Here is a 22,993-nt window from a genome sequence, read left to right as displayed (position 1 = left end):
TCCAAAACTGCTGATTTTTTTGTCAATCCCTTAATGAGAAAAATCATCTTGCAACTTTAACTCCCTACGGAAAAGCTATTAGTCAACAAACTCTGCCCACACAGTTTCCTAACAGTGCTTAACTCTTAAGTATGAATGGTTAGCCAATGATCACCAAATATTTGAAGTCAAATGCCAGAGAGGAAAAAAAAAAAGTAATATGAAAGGAACAAAAAACAAAAGCAATGCATGAAGAAAACTCTAAAAGAAAAAAACTCTAAAATCCTAAAAAAAGATTTTTATATCCACGAAACAAGAGTAGTATCTATGCCAAAGAAACGTTCAAAGGACAACAGAAAAACAAATAAGTGAACAAGAAACAGAGCTCCTTGGAATTAAAATGTGCAGAAATTAAAAAAAAAAAATCATTCCATGATTCCAAACATAAAATAGAAGAAATCAGGTAAAAAATTATAACAAAGATAAAGAGATGGACAAGAGAAGGAAATTATCAAAGAAATAATATTAAAAATTTCCCAAAATTGTAGGACATGAATCTCCACACTGAAAGGTCCCACCAAACACCTAGCAAATGAATTTTTAAAACTCTACACAAGGTATATATCACTATGGCATTTCAGATCATGGGGAATAAGACAAGAACCTAAAATTTCTAAAGAGAAAAAACAAGTCACATACAAAGGAAAGAAAATGGAATCAGTTTTTTACTAGCAACCATAAGACAGAAGGCCTTCAAAATTGTTTAAACTTCAAATTCTAAATAGAGTAGTTACAAAAAGCAGTAGTATAAAAAATATTTTCAGACATGCAAAATTTCAAAAAAATGTATCTCCCACATACCTTCCTAGAAAGTTACTAAAAGCTAAAACTTGAAAGGAGATGCCATAGGAACCAAGAAATGGGAATAAATAAGAGGCAAAGATACGGTACAGTGATAAAGGAAGACACTAGGAAGATAGCCATTCTTTGAAATTCAAGAGAGGAGCAAATATGAAGGACTCCAGTAAAGAAGTCTCTAAGAATAAGATGAAAGTGTTTGGTTGAATTAATGACCGATACATAACATTATGCAACAAACAAACAAAAAAGCAGTAAACTTCAAATGAAAGGCTGTTCAAGAATGGAAATGGAATTATATCTAAGAATGAACACTGATTAAACAAAAATTGTAATAAAAAATATTAAAATGATTGAGGAACAGGGAGAAGAACATGAGCTAAATGTTCCCCTTTAATTATACGCAGGCAACTAGTAGATACTACATAAAATTGGAAAAAAAAAAATCAAGAAAACAGAATATGCAAAGTACTTGGGAAATATGCATAAAAAGAGGAAAGCAAAAGATTAGCCTAAAGACTAAAAGAAATACCTCTGGGGAATGGGAACTGGGAGCAGAGAGGGACAGAGAAGGATACTACATTTTTATTATATGTTTTAAGGTATATGATGTTTTAAAGCTATTTATGTTTATTCTGAAGATAAAACCAAAAATCAAAAACTTATACTCTGTAACAGAATACCAATGCATTTAAGATATGCCTCACTTAAGATACTAAAGAATACACATATTGCCTCATAAGATAAATCATAAAAGTTTGTTGATGGCCATATCACATTTCCCATAATACATAGTCCACATGCACTTCAAGATCCTAACCTCTCCTACTTCTGAACAAATAAACTTGACTTTATTACTATGAAGATTTTAATCTAACGTCTTCAACCCAAATATTCTTCACCTAATCTTGCTTCTTTCTCTTCTTCATCGATATTTTCCAAAGCTACATTTTCTATCTATGCTTTGAATCTCATCACCTCCAGGATCTTCTCATTCCTTCCTTCCTCCAATTAATCACTCACTGCATTTACTTACTACAAACATGCTCAGAAGTTTCCTATGCTCAAAGGAAAATAAAATCTTCCTTTAAAACAACAAGGAGCAAAATTACAGACTAAGAAGCTTCAAGCTTTCCATGCCTCCCTGAAAAACATCAAAAACACAAAAACTAACTAAAATATCTTAGAGGGGCTCTGGAAAACAGTCAAAGGTCTACAACCATGCAAACACCCAAACAAGAAAAAGCCACAGTCAAAATGGCAGGAAATTTCATGGCATTTTTACTTGCCTTTCCCCACCCACTCCCTAGTGTGGAGCAGTTTTGGTCTGGAGAAGGTGGCAGCCCAGATCCCTGCCTGGAACCACAGAGAACAAACTAGACTGTATTTGCAACATTCTAACCAGTCTGGGGGCTGTCTGAAAAACTGGTATCTGTCTCACCTAAACCAGGCCTCAGGGGGAAGAAATTAGCTGGCACTGCTGTTGAAAGCTGCAGGAGGACTACAGTTCTGCAGATGCCTAGGGCAAGAGATGAGAGATTGAGCCATACAACATACATCCTGAGGCTGCAAAGAGAAGTTGAGGTGAGACTCTCTGGCAAAGTAAAATATTCAAAAGCAGCCATGTATATAGGGTAATCAAAAATCCATACACAGGCCCAGGAAAGACATGCTCAGAAAACACACAAAAGACAAAACTTTTCACTTTGGGTTGATACAAAGGCTTAAAGAATGCCTAGCTTATTAGTGAAGGTCCTTCTCACCACTCTGCAAAGACTGGGAGAGGTAGTTGTGTTTTCAAATGCCCAACTTTCATCAAAAAATCAAAAAGCACACAGTAAACAGGAAAACACGGACCATTCAAAAGAACAAAATAAATCTCCAGAAACTGTCCCTGAAGAAACATAGGCATCAGATGTACTAGAAAAGGACTTTAAAAGCTCTCCTATGCTCAAAGAGCTAAAGGGAAATACAAAAAACTAAATGAAATTTAAAAAACAATATATGAACAAAGTGAGAATACCCACAAAGAGAAATTATAAGAAGGGCCCAAACATAAATTCTGGAGCTGAAAAATATAATAACTGCATTGAAAAATTCACTAGAGGGGTCAACAACATCTTTGAGCAAGCAGAAGAAAAAAAATCAGTGAACTTGAAGATTACAGACATTTGACTTTATCAAGTCTAAGGAACAGAAAGAAAAAAAATGAAGAAAGTGAACTGAGCCTGAAGGATTTATGGGACATATCAAGTGGATTAATATATACATTAAGGGAGTCGCAAAAGGAGAAGAGAAAGAAAGTGGCAAAGAGATTATTTGAAGAAATAATGGCCGAACAACTCTTGAATTTGCCCAGACATGAATCTATTGATACAAATCCAAAAAGCTCAACTAATTCCAGGTAGAATAAACCCAATTAGACCCACACCAAGACACATAATCGAACTCTTGAAAGACAAAGAGAATCTTCAAAGCAGCAAGAAAAAAACTCATCACATATAAGGGATCCTCAATGAGAATATCAGCAGAGATCTCAATAGAAACCTTGGAAGTCAGAACTCCAGTGGGCTGAAATACTTAAAGTACTGAGAGATTAAAAACTGTCCTTCAGACATGAAGGATAAATTAAGACATTTCCAGATAAACAGAAGTTAAAGGAGTTCCTTATCATTACACCTGCCCTACAAGAAAAACTAAAGGGAATTCTTCAGGTTGAAATGAAAGGCCACTAGACAATAACTAGAATCCATATGAACATGTGAAGATCTCTGGTAAGGTAAACGTGGGCAAAAATTTAAAACAGTATTATTGTCATTGTGGCTTGTAACTCCACTTTTTATTTGCTACAGGATGTAAAAGAGAAACGCATAAAAAAATCATTACAAATCTATGTTAATCGCTATACAATATAAAGATATAATTTGTGACATCGATAATATAAAGGGGGGAACAGAGCTATAAAGAAATAGCTTTTTTTCTAAGTGATTGAAGTTAAGCTGGAATCAATTCAAAATACATTGCTATAACCTTAGGATGTTGTAAGTAATCTCCATGGTAACCACAATCAAAATACCTATAAACTATCAATAAAGATAATGAGAAGGGAATCAAAACATTCACTACAAAAAAATCAACTAAACGCAAAAGAAGGCAGAATGAAGGAAATGAGGTACAAAAGCTGTAAGATATACCAAAAAATAATAAAATGGCAATGCCCTATAAATAGTTACTATAGATGTAAATGTATTAAAGTACCATGGAGTAGGAAGGCACAGATTAGGAGAATCAATTGGGGACAAAAAAAAAAAAAAAAAAAAAAAACAAGATCCAACTATATGCTGTCAAGAAGAGATTCACTTTACTTCTCAGGACACACAATAGGTTGAAAGAAAAAGGATGGAAAAGATAGTCCATGCAAACAGTAACAAGAAAGAACTGGAGACAAACACTGAGACAAAATAAGTCAAAAAAGGTTACAACAGACAAGGGGTATTTTACATTGATAAAAGGTTTAATCTATCAAGAATACAATTATATACTGAGAAAAAAACCTCACCAAGGAGGTAAAAGCCTTGTATGCTGCGAACTACAAAACATTAATAAAGGAAGCTGAAGGGCTTCCCTGGTGGCTCAGTGGTTGAGAATCTGCCTGCTAATGCAGGGGACACGGGTTCGAGCCCTGGTCTGGGAAGATCCCACATGCCGTGGAGCAACTGGGCCCGTGAGCCACAACTACTGAGCCTGCGCGTCTGGAGCCCGTGCTCCGCAACAAGAGAGGCTACGATAGTGAGAGGCCCGTGCATCGCGATGAAGAGTGGCCCCCGCTTGCCGCAACTAGAGAAAGCCCTCACAGAAACGAAGACCCAACACGGCCAAAAATAAATAAATAAATAATTTAAAAAAAAAAAAAGCTGATAATTTAAAAAAAAAAAAAAAGGAAGCTGAAGATGGTTCCAAAGAAATGGAAAGATAACCCATGCTCTTGGATTGTAAGAATTAATATTGTTAAAATGGCCATGCTACCCAAAGCAAGATTTAATGCAATCCCCATCAAACTACCCATGATGCTTTTCACAGAACTAGAATAAATAACCCTAAATTTTATATGGAATCTTAAAAGACGCAGAATTGCCAAAGCAATCCTGAGGAAAAAGAACAAAGCAGGAGGCATAACCCTTCCAGACTTCAAACAATACTGCAAAGCTACAATAATCAAAACAGCGTGGTACTAGCACAAAAAAAGACATATGGTTCAATGGACAAAATAGCCGAGAAATAAGCCCACAGACATATGGTCAATCTTCGACAAAAGAGGCAAGACTATACAGTGGGGAAAAGACAGTCTCTTCAGCAAGTGGTGCTGGGAAAGTTAGACAGCCGCATGCAAATCAATAAAGTTAGAACACACCCTCACACCATACACAAAAATAAACTCAAAATGGCTTAAAGACTTAAATACAAGACATGACACCATAAAACTCCTAGAAGAGAACATAGGCAAACATTCCCTGACATAAACCGTAACAATGTTTTCTTAGGTCTCCCAAGGCAACAGAATAAAAGCAAAAATAAACAAATGGGACCTAATCTTAGAAGCTTTTGCACAGCAAAGGAAACCATAAACAAAACAAAAAGACAACCTACGTACTGGGAGAAAACATCTGTAAATGATGCAACTGACAAGAGCTTAATTTCCAAAATACATAACCAGCTCATACGACTCAATAACAAAAAGACAAACAACCCAATCAAAAAATGGGCTGAAGACCTAAGTAGACATTTCTCCAAAGAAGAGATACAGATAGCCAATAGGCACATGAAAAGATGCTCATCATCGCTAATTATTAGAGAAATGCAAATCAAAACTACAATGACGTACCACCTCACACCGGTCAGAATGGCCAACATCAAAAAGTCTACAAACAACAACGCTGAAGGGGGTGTGGAGAAAAAGGAACCCTCCCACACTGTTGGTGGGAATGTAAACTGGTGCAGCCACTATGGAAAAAACAGTATGGAGGTTCCTCAAAAAACTAAAAACAAAGTTGCCATATGATCCAGCAATCCCACTCCTGGACATATATATCCAGACAAAACTAAAATTAGAAAAGATACATGCACCCCTATATTCATAGCAGCACTATTTACAATAGCCAAGACGTGGAAACAACCTAAATGTCCATTGACAGATGAATGGATAAAGATGTGCTATATACATACAATGGAATATTACTCAGCCATAAAAAAAGAATGAAATAATGCCATTTGCAGCAACACAGATGGACCAAGAGATTATCATACTAAGCGAAGTAAGTCAGAAAGAGAACAACAAATACCATATATCACTTACATGTGGAATCTAAAATACGACATACATGAACACAGGTACAAAACAGAAACAGACTCAAAGATATAGAGAACAGACTTGTGGTTGCCAAGGGGGAGGGGGAGTGGGGGAGGGAAGGATTGGGAATTTGGGATTGCAGGTACAAACTACTGAGTTGGCCAAAACATTCATTCGGGTTTTCCCGTAAGATGTTACAGAAAAACCCGAACGAACTTTTTGGCCAACCCAATATTATACATAGGATGGATAAACAACAAGGTCCTACTGTATAGCACAGGGACCTATATTCAATATCCTGTGATAAACCATAATGGAAAAGCATATGAAAAAGAATATATATGTATAACTGAATCACACTGCTGTACAACAAAAATTAAGACAACATTATAAATCATCTATACTTCAATAAAATTTTAAAATAAAGAATAAAATTATAAAAATACACATACCTAACAACAGAGCCTCAAATATGTGAAGCAAAAATTGACACAATTCAAGCAGTTCTGCAGTAAGAATTGGAGATGTCAACACCCCACTTACAATAAAGGTCAGAAAAACCAGAAAGGAGAACGATTAGGAAAGAGGATTTTGACAGCACTATAGAACAACTAGACCTAACAGATTCATACAGAACATTCCACCCAACAGGAGCAGAATACATATTCTTCTAAGGGAAACATGGAACATTCTCCAAGAAAGACCATGTGATAGGTCACACAACAAGTCTTTAAAAATTTTCACAAGATTGAAACCACACGAAGTATTTTTTCCAATCACAATGGAATGAAATCAGAAACCAACAACAGAAGGCAAAATGAAAAATTCACAAACATGTGGAAATTTAACAAAACACTGAATTAAGCAATGGGTCAAAGTAGAAATCACAAAGCAAATTAGAAAATACCTTGAGATCAACAAAAATGAAAACACAATATACTAAAATTTATAGGACACAGAGAAAGCAATGCTGAGAGAGATTTATACCTGTAAACACCTACATTAAAAAAAAGAAAGATCTCAAATCATAACCTAACTGTATGCTTTAAGAAACTTGAAAAAGAATAATAAACTTGGGCTTCCCTGGTGGCGCAGTGGTTGAGAATCTGCCTGCCAATGCAGGAGACACGGGTTCGAGCCCTGGTCTGGGAGGATCCCACATGCCGCGGAGCGGCTGGGCCCGTGAGCCACAATTACTGAGCCTGCGCGTCTGGAGCCTGTGCTCCGTAACAAGAGAGGCCGCGATAGTGAGAGGCCCGCGCACCGCGATGAAGAGTGACCCCTGCTTGCCGCAACTGGAGAAAGCTCTCGCACAGAAACGAAGACCCAACACAGCCAAAAATAAATAAGTAAATAAATAAAAAATAAAAATAAAGGAATTCCTAAAAAAAAAAAAAAAAAGAATAATAAACTATCCAAAGCAAGCAGAAGGAAGGAATAACAAAGATTAGAGTAGAAATAAACAAAATAGAGAATGGAAAAACAACAGAGAAAAATCAAAAATAAAAGCTGGTTCTTTGAGAAGATGAACAAAATTGACAAGTCTACCTAGACTGACTAAGAAAAAGAGAGACTCAAGTCACTAAAACCAGAAATAAAAGTAGATATGCCTTTATAATCACATACAGAGCCTGAAATGAAATATGCAGTAAACCTGCAGGAGGAAGAATAAAAAGCAGAATCTTAAATAAAAAGCTAAATTAAAAAAACAAAAAGAAAAGTGAGATAATACTACTTATTTTACAGAAACAGGATTATAAAATACTGTGAACAGTTGAATGCCAACAAACTGAATAACCTAGAGAGACAAATTCCTAGAAACATATGGACTACTAAAACTGAAATGAGAAGAAACAGAAAATCTGAGTAGACCTAGAACAAGTAAGGAGATTGAATCAATAATCAAAAACCTCCCAACAATGAAAAGCCCAGAACAGAGACTTCCCCGGTGGTCCAGTGGTTAAGACTCCATGCTCCCAATGCAGGGGGCCCGGGTTCAATCCCTGGTTGGGGAATTAAGATCCCACATACCGCAACTAAGCCCACGTGCCGCAACTACTGAGCCCCCGTGCTCCAGAGCCTGTGCAATGCAACTAGAGAAGCCCACATGCCACAATGAAGAGCCCACAACGAAGACCCAACACAGCCAAAAAAAAAAGCCCAGAACAGATGGCTTCACAGATGAATTCTATTAAACAAAGAAGAATTAACACCAATTCTTAAACTCTTTCAAAATAGTGAAAAGGAAGGAATACTTTCTATGAGGCCAGCCAGACAAAGACACTAAAAGAAAACAACAGGTATTTCTCAACAGCAAAGAAAATTTATGGCCACATAGAAACCTGTACAAAAAGGTTTATAGCAACTCTGTTTGTAATTGCCAAAACACCAGAAGCAAACCCAAGTGTCCTTCAATAGGTAAATAGAAAACCTGTCGTACATGCATGTAATGGAACACTACTCAGCAATAAAAAGGAATGAACCTGGGCTTCCCTGGTGGTGCAGTGGTTGAGAGTCTGCCTGCCGGTGCAGGGGACACGGGTTCGAGCCCTGGCCTGGGAAGGTCCCACATGCCATGGAGCAACTGGGCCCGTGAGCCACAATTGCTGAGCCTGTGCGTCTGGAGCCTGTGCTCCGCAACAAGAGAGGCCGCGATAGTGAGGGACCCGCGCACCGCGATGAAGAGTGGCCCCCGCTTGCCACAACTAGAGAAAGCCCTTGCACAGAAATGAAGACCCAACACAGCCATAAATAAAATAAATAATAATAATTTAAAAAATTTAAAAAAAAAAAAAAAAGGAATGAACCTTTTCATACACAGAAAAACCTAGATGAGGCATTATGGTGAGTGAAAGAAGTAAGTCTCAAAAGGTTACCTAGTGCATGATTCCACTTATATGACATTCTAGAAAAGGTGATAGATCAGTGGTTGTCAGGTCTTAGGGGTAGAGGTAGGGTGTGACCACAAAAGGGAAACATGAGAGAGTTTTTGGTGTGGTCCCATGTCCTAACTAAGGTATATCCTGTATCCTATTCTGTTTCCTGATTGTGGTGCTGGTGAAACAAATCTTTACAAGTGTTGTAACTCATAGAACTGTATACCAAATAAAAAGTCAACTTTGCTCTGATAATTTAAAAAAATAAAAAACTTTAAAAAGCTGGTCATATTCATGTTAAATGGCAAAATGCCAGATGTGAGCAAAAGGGTAGGACACTGAGCTTGCCATCTTCCGCTTACAAATGATCTTCCTCTGAGTCACTGCCTCTGAATCCTTTTATTGTTGTTGTGTTAAATCTATTTTGTCCTGTATTTTGATTACTTTTTAAACATGCAATGACATCCCTTCACCTTCCCCAATTACTCTGTTGACACTGAGGTAGGTATGTTTAACCTGCTTTATTTCTTCTGCCTTAAGAAAAATAAAGTATCTTTTCTTAATAAATGTTAAGTACAATAATATGCCTGAACAATTTCTTCAGTTATTATAAATTATTATAAAACTGTGTGAAAACAACTTTTTAGAATTCATTTACCAAAATAGATTCTCAAACATAATTTATTATTTATGTGTTCTGAAAATTATTTTAGATAAATATCGACCCCAAAAGTCATTGTTTTCGTCACTTTCTAAAACCGTATCAACATTGGAAAGTGATTTACCAAAAAATATTTTGTTATTCTAGAGTTCTGTTCTATTCTATTAAAAGTATTCTTCCATTAATATAAGTCAAATTGATTCTAAAGATTTCTCTGCTGAAATATCCATATGAAAATCAAAGTGAACAATCTTCAAAAGACTATGAACTGATTTCATATCAGCAGAGTTACCCCAGCAGATAAAGAAAGCCTTCACCATTAAGAAAGGCCTTTAAAGAATTATGCCCATTCTCTTTGCTCTAATATACATGACTTACTTTAATATAGTAATACCAAAAGAATTATCATTGCCAGAAATTATACACAAGCCAAACAATAAGATTCTGATTAGTGGCACAAAAGATCAAAATATATATCAATTATAAACTTATAGGAGTTGATTTGCAATTAGAGTCTCCAAATATAGATTCCAGAATTTCACTGAGTAAATGAGTTCTCCAACTAGTACCCACTCATGTATAAGTGAAATAATTTCAGCTTTAGAAAGCTCAGCTGTTTTCTATCTACATGACCTCATTTATACAGAAGGAGCCTCAAAAATTTATTTTCAGATGCATATTTAACTAGAAGGCTAAAAATCAGGTAGGGGTGATATTATACTATCAATTTAAGTATGCTATTACAGAAATTAAGAGCATAGATTAGATACTAAATAAACCTAATTTTAAAATGCAACTAAGCTAGCACCCAAGCCAACCCATCCAACTACACAACGTGTGTGTGTGTGGATATGTATAAATCAATAAACAATATCACAGATAAAGAAAACTAGAACTACCTCAATAAAATGAGGCAGAAACCTCAAACCACTTAAGTTTAAGGGTGACATTTTAGGTAGCATCTCTCCCCACCCGGCCTTTTCTTCTGTAAAATGGAAATGTGACTTCTTCCAAACCAAAACGCATGGTTAAGAACTGTTTCTACTTTTGCAAATAGGTATTTATCTTAGTTCAATAAGGAGAAGGAGAAGGAGAAGAAGGAAGTAAATTCCTTCTCTGTGCTAAAGTATTAAAAAGCGGAAGTAAGTCTACAAAAAGCATCTAAAACAAACCAATTATAAAATATAAAATGACCCCAATTCTTGTACCTATCCAACTTCTACCTACAAAACCATATGTGATAACTTTTACACTTGGTAATTTCCGAAAACATACTAATGTGGGTGACATTTCCAACCAGATGTTCCATTCTCCAGCTCACATTCTCAAATGCTGGATCTGCTCAAACTACCTCCAATTCGAAAGAATCACAAATACCCTGGATATTTGTTATATTTATCTAATAAATCAATGGAAGGTACTTTTAATAGCAAACAGTCCATCAGCGTGGCACTATGTGAACCAATACACATCCAGCAAAGAAACATCATTTATAATTGGTACATACGTTCTTTCCGGTGCTCAACTAAGCCCACAGCCTGCTTTGCTGAACATTTTGCAAACCAATTGTCCCCAAGTAAAACAGTGACTTCATTAGTATGGACAAGTTTTCCTGGCATGAAGGCAAAGGGGCCAAATGGTACCTATTGTTTAAAAAAAAAAGGGGGGGGGGCAAAAAAATTAAAAACACTAAAAACTACATTTTATAAAGCAGCATTAAAAGCTCTGTGTGAAGGTCCTTTTTATCTCTACACTAGGAAAAATAAAATGTCAATTTCATGGAAATTTAACATTATATTAAAATTTCACTAGGAAAACTATAGAAAATTGTTTTAGGTTAATAAAATCAACATTAAAACAAGAAAAGAGCATATTTACATATAGCTTTCAGAGAAATTAGTGTTGCTTCCAAATGTTTATATTTTTTGATGATTCATAAATCTAAATGAAAGCAAACTAGAAACAAAATGTTAACTTAATAAAGAATAACTTTGATTTTTAAAAACTGAAAATTATTTCTGAGAAAACAGTCTCTTTTTTGAGTGAAACAGGAATTAACAAATACACAGCTTTAAAGGGTTTACAAAATTTACGAAATATTTGAGCTGGTATAATAAAGAACAATACATTTTCAAAATATTTGGGCTAATTTAATTAAGAACACAGTCTTCATGAAAAAGAATATTTATGCAATGAAAGAATCTAATTCAGGGCTCACTAATAGACTGCTATGTCGATATGAAGATCATGCAAACAAAAATCAGCAGCACCTTTTTATATAAAATCAATGTTCTAGGGTTTAATTCTGTGAATTACACAACATTATGGTCTATTCCTGCTCTGGCTAACAGGAAATGACTACATGCCATATTTCTGTTGTAATTAGTTTTCTAACATAGTAAATGTGCATACCAAATATGTCAAATTTTATGCTAACATTTATGCCATCATAATATGATAATTTAATATAAATCTGAAAAAAGGCAAAGTAAATATCAACTATTACTACAATTAGTGTATTATTATAAAGTAAAACAAAAATAAACTTTCCTTGCTATGGTAGCTACCTCTGATCGAGGCCATCAGGGAGGCAATTTGTGAATCAATATACATAAAGCAAAGAAACATCTTTTTACTCTACACAGTTAATATCTTTACAAGAAACAACATATTACTTTAAAAGAAACACACCAAACATACCATGATATTATAAGACAACTTATCAGGCAAGGTACTGAGTCTTTCTTCAAGGGCATTATAGTCATTATCTACTTTCTTCCTGTTGACAAAAAAATACCAAATACTAAATTAATACACAAATTAACAATTCCTCAAGTAGGCTATGTATCATAAGACAAGCTAATCAAACACCTAATTTTATCAATTTAAAGATTAAAGTATTTTTTAATTTTAAAATCGTGTTTTTACAAAATTTAGCAATGGCATTATTCCACCATACATTTATCAAAGAATTAAGACTCTCAGGGACATTAGCTTTTAGATGTAGAACACACACATCTTGAGAATTAGTGTTCCCTAAGGTAGAGGATCATCTGAAGTAAATAAAATTTGGAAATTAAGGGAGACAGTGAGTTTGGAGGGAAACGGGCTCAAGATGAAGGAAGAAGAGTTGATAAAAGCTTTTGAGTGAATAAACACTGGTTTTGGAATAGAAATCACAAACACAAAATTTGATCAGATGCTTCAGTTCTCCTCGGAAAACTAGGTTGAAAAATGTGGTGGAGTCATCAACCCTTCAGTTATTCATACTAATGTTATTAAGGTGAGAGAGAATCAATCAGGGGCTAGAAGAAATTAGGTAGAGGTAATATAAAAAGCATTTCGATTGGGCCTTGGAGTCTGTTCCATGTTTTACCTAAACAGAGCTACCTAAATAAAGTAATTTCAAACCACTAAAGGATGTAATTCTGTAGGAGCAGAAATGGTCATATGTTTCCACATTGTGAAGCCTACTCGGTTCTCACACCTGCTGGAACTGAATAGCCCTACAATGAGATACCTCTTTCCAAACCTTCTCTGGATACGAGGTTTAAGGGTTGCCTGCTAGGCTGCAGGCTGCAAGCAAAACCAGAGCACTGAAATTTTTTAAAGCAGACGGGTGGTGGTCTCAATTTTTAAAAATAACGAAAACAAAAAACTCATCATTTCAGCAAGTAATTTAAAAGAACATGTAGATATTGTCGAATTAAAGTTAGAATAAATTTCAGCATAATCACTCTCCAGATAATAAAAATGGCTGCTTTATAAAAATCATGGAATTGGTTTGAGTTTACTCTTTAGCTCCCCTAAAGCAACAGTAACATAATAAAAATCATCCCATTTAGTCTTAAAAATATCAAGGAATTTCACATATATATTGTTATTCATCCTAAAATATTCCTGTAGTAAATGTCACTTATCAACATTTTCCTCTTACAAAAGAGAAAACAGAAGGAAAATGGAAAAAACCACACGTTTAAGAGAAATTAGATCTACTCTATCAAGGAGAGGTAAGCAATAAGCAATGACCTTAACCTAGGTCTTCTGACGTGTATTCTTTCAAGCAAGGCTTTTCATTTTCTACTGTTCTAGTGCTTTTTAAAAAATTTCCTCTGGAATCCTTTTTTATAAATAAACATAAAAATGTCTTTATTTGTTTAAGGCAAAAATGATCCTTCTGGATACATTTTTATATGAATAAAATGTTAGGAAACTTCATGAACAGGGCTATATACCAGAAAGAACATGGCTTTGAAGTCAGACCAGAGGGTCAATCCCAGATTCACCACTTAACATAAACAAATTAACCCTAGTCTTAGTATCTTCGATCGTAAAATTGGAATAATGCCTATCGCACAGATCCAAAGAGGACTAAATATAAACGGTCTAACACCCTGTCCAGCACTGAACATCTACATTGAGCATCCAATGACCCTTTTTCCATGAAGTATCAAAAAAACACCAATTCTAAAATTTTAAAGAAAGACTATATTACCCGCTAAGATAATTCTACTATGTCCAATTCATTCAATTTGATACAAATAGCACAACTTACTGCTAAAAGTATAGCTAAATGTAACAATTCAGGAAGCTTTTGGAAACAGGATTGGTGCAAGCAATAAATGGGATACTGTCCATAAAGATCTGATGTGACACAATACCTGCACACAGTGAACTCAATATTAAATCTACAAACACTAGCAGTTTTAGATAAGTAATTTTGCAAATGCTTAGATGTCTAAATGTTCCTACGATTGTTAAACAGCTAGTATTCAAGTTAACATTCAATATATAATATTCCGGTAAATACACCTGAAAAGGGGGGGACTTCTAACAAAACATCTCTTTTATATATTAAAAGAACAGTAGGTTCAATCAAGGTGCTACAAGAGATCAATATCAGTATTATTCCAAAGCACGTATATTCAGTTTTAAACTTATCAATAATTCTCTCTAGAACAAAAATGTGGACATACTGGAGAACAGTTTAAGACTGGAGTTGCTATTTCTAAATTTTGAATTGTTTTCTAAAAATACAAAAAGAAAGGAGAAGATAATTTAAAAAGCAGCTCATGCAGAAATCCTTTTTGAAGGGAGGCAAGTAGGAGTCAAGCAGTGTCTCTGGGAGAAATTATGGCTTGAGGAACTCTCTCCCTGAAATTCCCACTAGTGGAAATATCCAGCATCAAGTGCCTGGTCAAACAGTTATCTCCAAATAGTCCCTCTCATACTTAGGGCTTAAATAATCCCATTAAAGATCACAAAGCCTATAAAACGGAAAACACAAAAATGATTCTAAGAACTAATGTGTTATGGAAGGTTGTACCTATCTTTATTTGTACCAAAATTGAATAGATTTTTTTCTATTTTACCACTGAGAAATATATAACTAAATTTTTGGAGACGGTAAAATATGTAGTCAAAGAAGGGACTGCTTAAAATAATTTTTTTTCAAATGGAAAATAAAACCCAGATATAGTTAGGATAAACCTCTCAAGCCTACTTATTTATTCTATATAGACCTCTTTGTTTGGCTTCACCATATCTGATCCTTACAGATTAGGTTCAGCCTTCAATTCTTAATTTAAAAGAATTATCCAATAAGTAAGATTTAATTTGCATCAGACATCCTCATGCAACGTTCCTTATAGAAAATAAGAACTAAAGCACTGCTATAAGGCATATAAGAAACTTTTATAATCTTCTTTTGAGTCTTGCTAATCATGTGCTATAATAAAAGCCTTCTGAGAAGCATCTATTGTTATTAAAAAGCAGCAGCAAAAAAAAAGGACATAACTACAAACTAGCCTTAACCTTAAGGATGAAGATCAGGACAGATCTCATGAGAAATACCTTATTTTCATAAGGTTATAAAAAGTATGAGAGACAGTAGGTTAAATGATGTGTATGCTCAAGTACTTATAGGTACTTACAGGTGAAGTATGTAGATGTCCACAATTTACTGTGAAATGCATCATTAAAAAATGGATTAAGGGTTGAGGTATGGATAAATATGTGATCAAGGTTCATCTATTTAATTCTTTCAATTTTTCTGTATGCTTGAAGATTTTCATAATAGAATATTAAAAAAGGAGATGGGAAAAATATGAGAGGAACTCCTTATTTTTAATCCTCTTCTTAAATGCAACGGATAAAAGAAAATCTTTGTGAAGCAAAAGAAAAAGTTCTACATCCATTCTTTGAGACAAGTGATTAAAGACTCCAATTTCCAGCTTTCAATAATAAAAAAGGAAAATAAAACAAATCACTGAAATAAAATTTTGTTAATTTTCACTTTAATGTATGAAGTTGGAATAGGCAGAAAATAGACATTAAGCCCATTTTTAAAAAATCTCCTCTATCATTCTCTTTACCTAATATCCTAAACAAAAAAGCAGAAAACACGAAGAGATGCTTAAAGGGAAAAAAGGGAAATGGCTTTACATTATTAGTGTTAATATTTGGGCTGATCTGGGGCAGAGTTGATGCTTTTAAGTTTTTAATTTAAGAAATTATAAAACCCAAAGATTTTGGAATATATACGAATAAATTTACAATCTTCTTTAAAAATGATTTTTAGTCCATCATACCTACTCTAGAATGTCCCATTAAGCATCCAAGAAACCTTTGTTTCAATTCAATTCACCATTTATTGAGTGCCTGCTCTGCAACCAAGCCTTATGCCATATGCTGCAGGGATCTTCGCTCAAATATAGCATGTCTTTTTTTTTTTTTTTTTTGCAATGCTTCTCTGTTAAAGATCCACTGGCTTGATGGATGCCTTGGTTTTTTCCTCAAAAATTAAGAAAATAGAGGAATACTGAATTCAGGCATTGTAAAGAGAGAAATCTTCTCGTTTCTAAAGAAAGGAATTACTGATTTTTTTAAAGTATCCTCTTAAACAGCATAACAAATTATTAAGGTTATATTAAGCAATAAAAACATTCTTGAAAGACGGATCTACACTGTTGTGCCTTCTGCAATCTGATGGGAAGGGGAACTCTTTTAACAATTTAAATGTATCTGTATAAAATCAACAGCATTTTAAAAAAATGGTCATGGCAAAATAAAATACTATCAAGATAAATGATAGTATTCAAAATTCAGGCAATATGGTCTCATATTCCTTTTTCTCAACTCATACCTAGGAAACATATCAGAAGATGCTGATGAAATAATCCATGTTCTTTATATTTTATGAGTCTATCAGAAAACTTTATTTTTAGAAATAGATAACAGATGAACCTAAATATAAAAACTTATAAGTTTTCAAAAGTTTAATGAAACAAAATTATCCAAAGAGAGACAGATGCAGCTAACATTCTACGAGATTTCTTCAATTGAACTTTTCAACAATGAGACAACAGAGTACAATGGATATACACAGCAAAGGTGGGAGAGAGGAATTTGTGCCCTCTACCAACAACCATGCACATGTAACTTCACACTTGTCAGTTATCATTGGTACCTGTTTCTTCATCAGTATTCTTTTGCTCTAAGAATAGAATGAGATGTGAATTCAACGTAAGAAAGTTTAAAAGTTATATAAAAACACATAACTCTAAGTGTGAAAGAAATGCCCTCAAAGTGCCTAAGTCTTAGCTTTAGGTGATGAGTTTATAGGCAATTTTTATTTTCTTTGTTTTCCAAATTTTCTACAACTGATACATATTTCTGTAACAAATCAGGAGGGACTTTTAAGAAAAGATGACTTTAGATGTGATAATTTATAATTGACTTAAGCTTTGAATGTTTGTGCCAGTTTCTACTTAAACCTAAGCATAATTTATAAGTTTCATCATTTCAATTTCTTGTTTTCTATACTTTAGAAAAAAAGGAAGCTTCTGTTTGTTGTTCATAACCCTTTATGGTCACTGATACCTATAAAAAACTGATAAAAACTCTAGATCTTTTCCTGAGAAAAAGGCCCTATATTTTGCATAAATTTCAGTAGAAGTCCACTCATAAATCCCTTGAGGTTACTGTTTCTTTCAAGAGGTCTTACATGAGGAAAAAAAATAGCAATCCTGGCTTTGAACGTACCAAATACACAAAATTCTCAAAATTATCTATAACTCGCTTGATTTAAATAAAAAGAAAAATGGGAAAACTATCACCAATTTGGTCATGAGTTCAAAATAAATTAGTAAAAAAGTTAAATTGTACACATGCCTAATTTTTTTTACAGCTTACATTTTCCTTAGTCATACACTGATAGCCACACCTCCTTTTGTCTTTAGTACATTAGAATTTAGACTTTTGTATCTCAAAACAAGAGCATGAACTCTAGATTATCACTGAATGATACACCTCTCAGTCAAGCATTGTTGCAATATTTACCCTTCGTCCTCAGTGCTCTGTGCTTGAAAGTTTTATTGCGTGCTGCTCTCATTTTATAAATTAAATAAATAAAAATGAACGAAAACAGAAAAAAATCAGAGTGCAAAGAAATGTAGTTTTCAAACCTAATACGGTTAAGACAAAGATGAAAAATCATGAGGTGTCCAAATCGCATTGAGGTGTAGCCTCAATAAGATATATCAAAATACTCACTGGACTTAAGCTGACTGTGAGAAACTGTGAACCAAAATATACAGACACTGGAAATACATTCAAAGACTATGTTCTAAATGATGAGATGTCATTAGGGATTTTTTTTTTAATATATAATAGTTTAAACTCTTTGGGGGTAAAAAAATTCCCCTATAACATATAACTTTGCCTTTTATTTTCAGAAATGCTGTAAGTATTAAACTAGTGTGGTTTTTCCAAAAACATGATACAAAGGTGAGGGGACTCCTAGAAGTTAACAAATTCTAATTACAGTTTAAAAATCATTAACTCTTTTAGAAAAGAAAAGAAAAAAACCCTAAGCATTTACAATTTGACCACAGTGACACAAACACAAGAATTAAGAAGCTGAAGGGAATAAAACAAAATGTCTTAAAAAGCAAGAGGGAGAGAATTAGCTTCTCTTCAGAATTATGAGTAAGTTTATCTTTATTCTTTTATTTCTACCTTTCAGTAAATATGTATTCATTTTATATTCAGAATAAAAAATTTTAAACTTAATACAGATTTTGTTTCCTAAAAAATCATTCTTAAAACATTCAACTTGAATCTTTTTTTTTTGCATCTTAATTTGCTTTGAAACATCATACACAAAAATTTCAACTTACTTAACATCCCAACCCATGTACTAAAACATGACACCAGAAAAAAAAAACCTGAAGAATGACAGAGAAGGGGGTTTCTATATATGATTCCTCCCTCTTGCCCTTGCCCCTAAGGACATTTTCATAATAACAACAGAAATCCCAACAACAAAGGTATGTAAAATCTTCAGAAAATTGGAAGATTTTATGACACATAAAAATAAAAAAGGCCAAACAGAGGGCTTGTACAAAACAGTGACTGAAAACTTTGTGGTCAGTAAAATGAAGACTCTGAGAAATATGGTTACCAAACTTACCTAACATTGAGGAATGAACTCATCATCATGAATAAATGTTTTTAAAGTATTAAAGGTATGCAGATCGATATTTCATATAGCATGCACAAAAAATAAATTTTATATAAGCATATGAAGGCAAGTCAAGAAAACACTGTTTCAGGTAATTCATGAGAAACACACTATAAAACCACAGCATTGTTCTAAAATAGTTCAGTGCTTTTGTGGGGCAAGGTATCCCTCAAAAACATCAGAGGTAGATATAGATATTCATCCATTTGTACAGACTAACTAGAAAGAGGAATTGAAAGAAAGAAAGAAAGGGGGGGAGACAGAGAGAGAGAGAAAGAGAGAGAAAAAAAGAAGGAAGGAAAGAAAGAAAGAAAGAAAGAAATCATCAAATCTTCACCTGTGATTTTTAACTATTTAGGCATGCTCTCTTGGTTATTTCTCACTATATACTTTGACTATAACCTATGCTAGAAACTAATTACTCTTTTTCTTAAAATACTATTTTTTTCCAGTTTCCTTTGAAAAATAACAAATGTCGTTTGCTCTACAATCCCCCCTCTCTCAAAATTCACATGCTTCAGAATTTTTACATCCAAATTTAAAGCTATTATTTCTAAAATTAAACATCTGAGCAATATAAAATAGCTTTTTCTATATTTTCATTTAAGTTGCTTCAGGTAATTTCATAGATATCTTTACTACTTAAAACTCTCAAGATAATTTGCAGGAAACAAGACTTTTTTTTTTTACATAATTCATATGCATATAATTTATGATTACAAACAGTGCCTAACATACAGATGATATATATGTGCCAGGCATCAGATACCATATTCTATTTAATTCTCACAAATCAACACAAGTAATGAGACTTCTTTTTTCTGTGGGACATGTTCAACAGAAGTCATCTATAGTGCATTAAAAATGACCATAAATTTTTTGTCACTCCTCCCACCAACATGTGGAGTCTATTTACCCACCTTTTGAATTTGGTCTAGTTTTATGAGTTCCTCTGACCAACAGAATGTGGCCTTGCAGCTTCCATTCTTGCTGCCCTTATAGCATCATGTAAAGTAAGCAAGAGGAAGAGCACATGGAGAGTGAGGCCCAGCTAACAGCCAAGCACTAGCCACCAGACTTGTGGGCGAGGCCATTTTGGGCAACCCAGCTACCAGAAGGCTGCAACCACACGAGTGAGTCCAAACAAGATCAGGAGAAAACAACAGAGGTAAGTTCAGTCCAATATGCACAACCAAAGAACCATATATAGGTAAATGGTTGCTGTTTTAAGCCAGTACATTTTGGAGTAATTTTATTAAAGAACAATAAATAATGGATACAACAGCTTAGCAAGGATGTATTTTGAGTTGTGTAAGTCATACTCTCAGTCATGTGGCCATTACTTATTTAAAAAAAATAAGTAGCAAAAAATATTTGGTAACGCTAAAAATCAGACATTTGACACACAATGAAGTTCATGGGAACATAAAGAATAGGAGTTAATTAATGACTGAAAACAATCTCCAAAGTAGAGTATTAAATGTACAGTGTACAGTGTGATTTCATCTTTATCAAAGAGTGGGAGCATAATATATATAAATATGTGGATGAATACACATACATATACATACACACATACACACACACACATACATACACACACCCCTTGTGCAAATAATTTCTGAAAAGATTCGCAGGAAACTGGTAAAGAGCAGTCGTTTACCAAGAAGAGAAGTGAGAACTGGAAGACAAGGGTAAGAGGGAAACTACATACCATTTATACCCTTTCGTACTTCTTAACGTTTGAACTTTATAAATATACTGCCCAATTTCAAATTTTTAATTTAAAATTTAAACAGCTAATATGCAATCTTCTATGTCTTTAGGATATATACTGAAATATTTCCAGATGAAATGAAATGCTTCAGAGTAATGTCAAAATTGAGGTGGGGGTAGAGGGTAGGACAGGCTATTTTAAAAGGAAACAAACAGTTCAGATGCAATCATGAGTTGATAATCATTGAATCTGAGTGATGGGTACATGTGGGTTCAATACAGAACTCTGTCACCCTTTGTTTGAAATTCTTCATAATAAAAGTTATTTAAAAACATTAATATAAAGCTTTAACAATACCACTCAGGAAGCCATCTCTCCATCATGATATAAGAAGATAATGGCATGAATACAAAATATTCCGGAATATTTACAAAGCTTTGGAGGGTTTTTTGGTTTTTCCTTCTTTCTTCATCTGACAATTAAACTTTTCAAAAAGATTTCAGTTACTATTAATATTTATTGAGTGCCAGTGTGGATGTTCCACAGACATTGTCTCACACTTCACCTTCAAGTTAAGTAGTTATCATCATCACTTTACAAGAAGAAAACTAAAAATCTCAGTAATTCACCCAAGGTGACAAAGTTAATAAATGACAGGAGTCAAATGTAGGTCTGTGGCTCCAAATCCCATGTTCTTTAGGGAAGAATTTAAAAGATTAAAAATTACAAATAATCTACAAACAGAATAATCAGCCCCTAGTGGATCAAACACTAGGAAGTATATCCATATGTCCACATGAGAAAATAGTGTGTGGATTTTATAATGCCTTATTTCCTGAGTTAAGTAAAAAGGATTATAAGGAAAAAAGTTGTACCTAAAAATTTTCTTAAATCTTCACTAAATTGAAAACCACTAATTAGCTCTAAAAGTGATGCACAAATTCTCAACTATTAGGCTCAAACATTTCCTTTTTATCTGTTACTAATTAAACAAATACTATAAATGTCTTTAGGTCACCAAAGTTCTGGGATTTGAATTAATTTTCTGGAAGAGATTTCTGGGGTCAGATTCCATTGCCCCAGACCATTTTTACTCCTACATTTCCACAAATATTTTTACTTTGTGGCCTACATTCTTAAGAAAAATTTTAAGGTAAAATATTCATACTCATCCCTTAAAGAATCCTTCAAAATTGCACAAATGAGCATAAACATCACTAGCATAAGACTACATTTTTTAAAAAAACATGTTATTTTGCTCCTCATTATATTGGTATATACTCATAAAAAAGGATAACTTAGGTACATGAATTGTATTTTAGACTATGCTAATGCCAAAGGTTAGAGTGAAAAGCAACATGCTTTTAAAAGCAATGCATGAGACACCCTTAAAAATAGCTCCAGTCTCTGTTCTTGCTTCCTATCTCCAACCAAATAGCACAAAATTATTGTGATTTCCCTGTTTAGTGCCCAACTATGCATTTCTCCGTGGCAGGGTCTTTCAGTTCCAAACAGCGGCATAATACTGGCATATGGCAGAAACTCAATCGTTGTTTGTGGAATTAAGATAATAAAAACATCACAAGAATTCCACAATGCTCCCTAATAGCAATTTCCTGGCTTTCAGAGGAATTGGAGACACTTGGTTTCAGTTTTTTAATATAATAAATTCGTGAATTCACTGGCCATTTGGATTCTAGCAATATCAGACCCTCATTAAAAACAAACATAAAAGTCTGTTTCCTGAGCCATATTAAAAATAATTCAGAGGAAAAAGCAAATTCTAAGTGGAAAAAATTATTTTAATTGTTTAATGTATAGATAAGGTACTATATTACTTTAAGATATGTGAAAGTAAATATGCTAAGCTGCTTTAGTTTGGAGAGCTATAGAAAACTGGAAATTGAGACTGAGTCATGTGAACCTGCCCTGAAGTAAATGTTGCATTTCTGTCTGTCAAGCTCATCAGACTTGCGTACTGCTATAGTACTTATAAAAACGTTATACAAAAAATAAGCAAATATTTGGTCTT

General features: G+C 33.9%; 1 protein-coding gene across 1 annotated transcript in view; it reads right to left on the bottom strand.

The window, feature by feature from the left end:
- URI1 (URI1 prefoldin like chaperone) overlaps nucleotides 1-22,993 on the bottom strand; it is a 68,264-nt gene that overhangs the window by 18,350 nt on the left and 26,921 nt on the right. The window contains exons 3-4 of the mRNA XM_007165217.2: nucleotides 12,422-12,500; nucleotides 11,229-11,364 (exon numbers count right to left, since the gene is read on the bottom strand). Coding sequence (XP_007165279.2) covers nucleotides 11,229-11,364; nucleotides 12,422-12,500 — 215 coding nt within the window. The remainder of the gene's footprint in view (nucleotides 1-11,228; nucleotides 11,365-12,421; nucleotides 12,501-22,993) is intronic.

Source organism: Balaenoptera acutorostrata, chromosome 19, assembly GCF_949987535.1.
Source record: "Balaenoptera acutorostrata chromosome 19, mBalAcu1.1, whole genome shotgun sequence".
Classification (NCBI taxonomy): Eukaryota; Metazoa; Chordata; class Mammalia; order Artiodactyla; family Balaenopteridae; genus Balaenoptera; species Balaenoptera acutorostrata.
The sequence above is the reverse complement of the archived record's forward strand: the minus strand, read 5'-3'. Positions and strand labels throughout refer to the sequence as shown.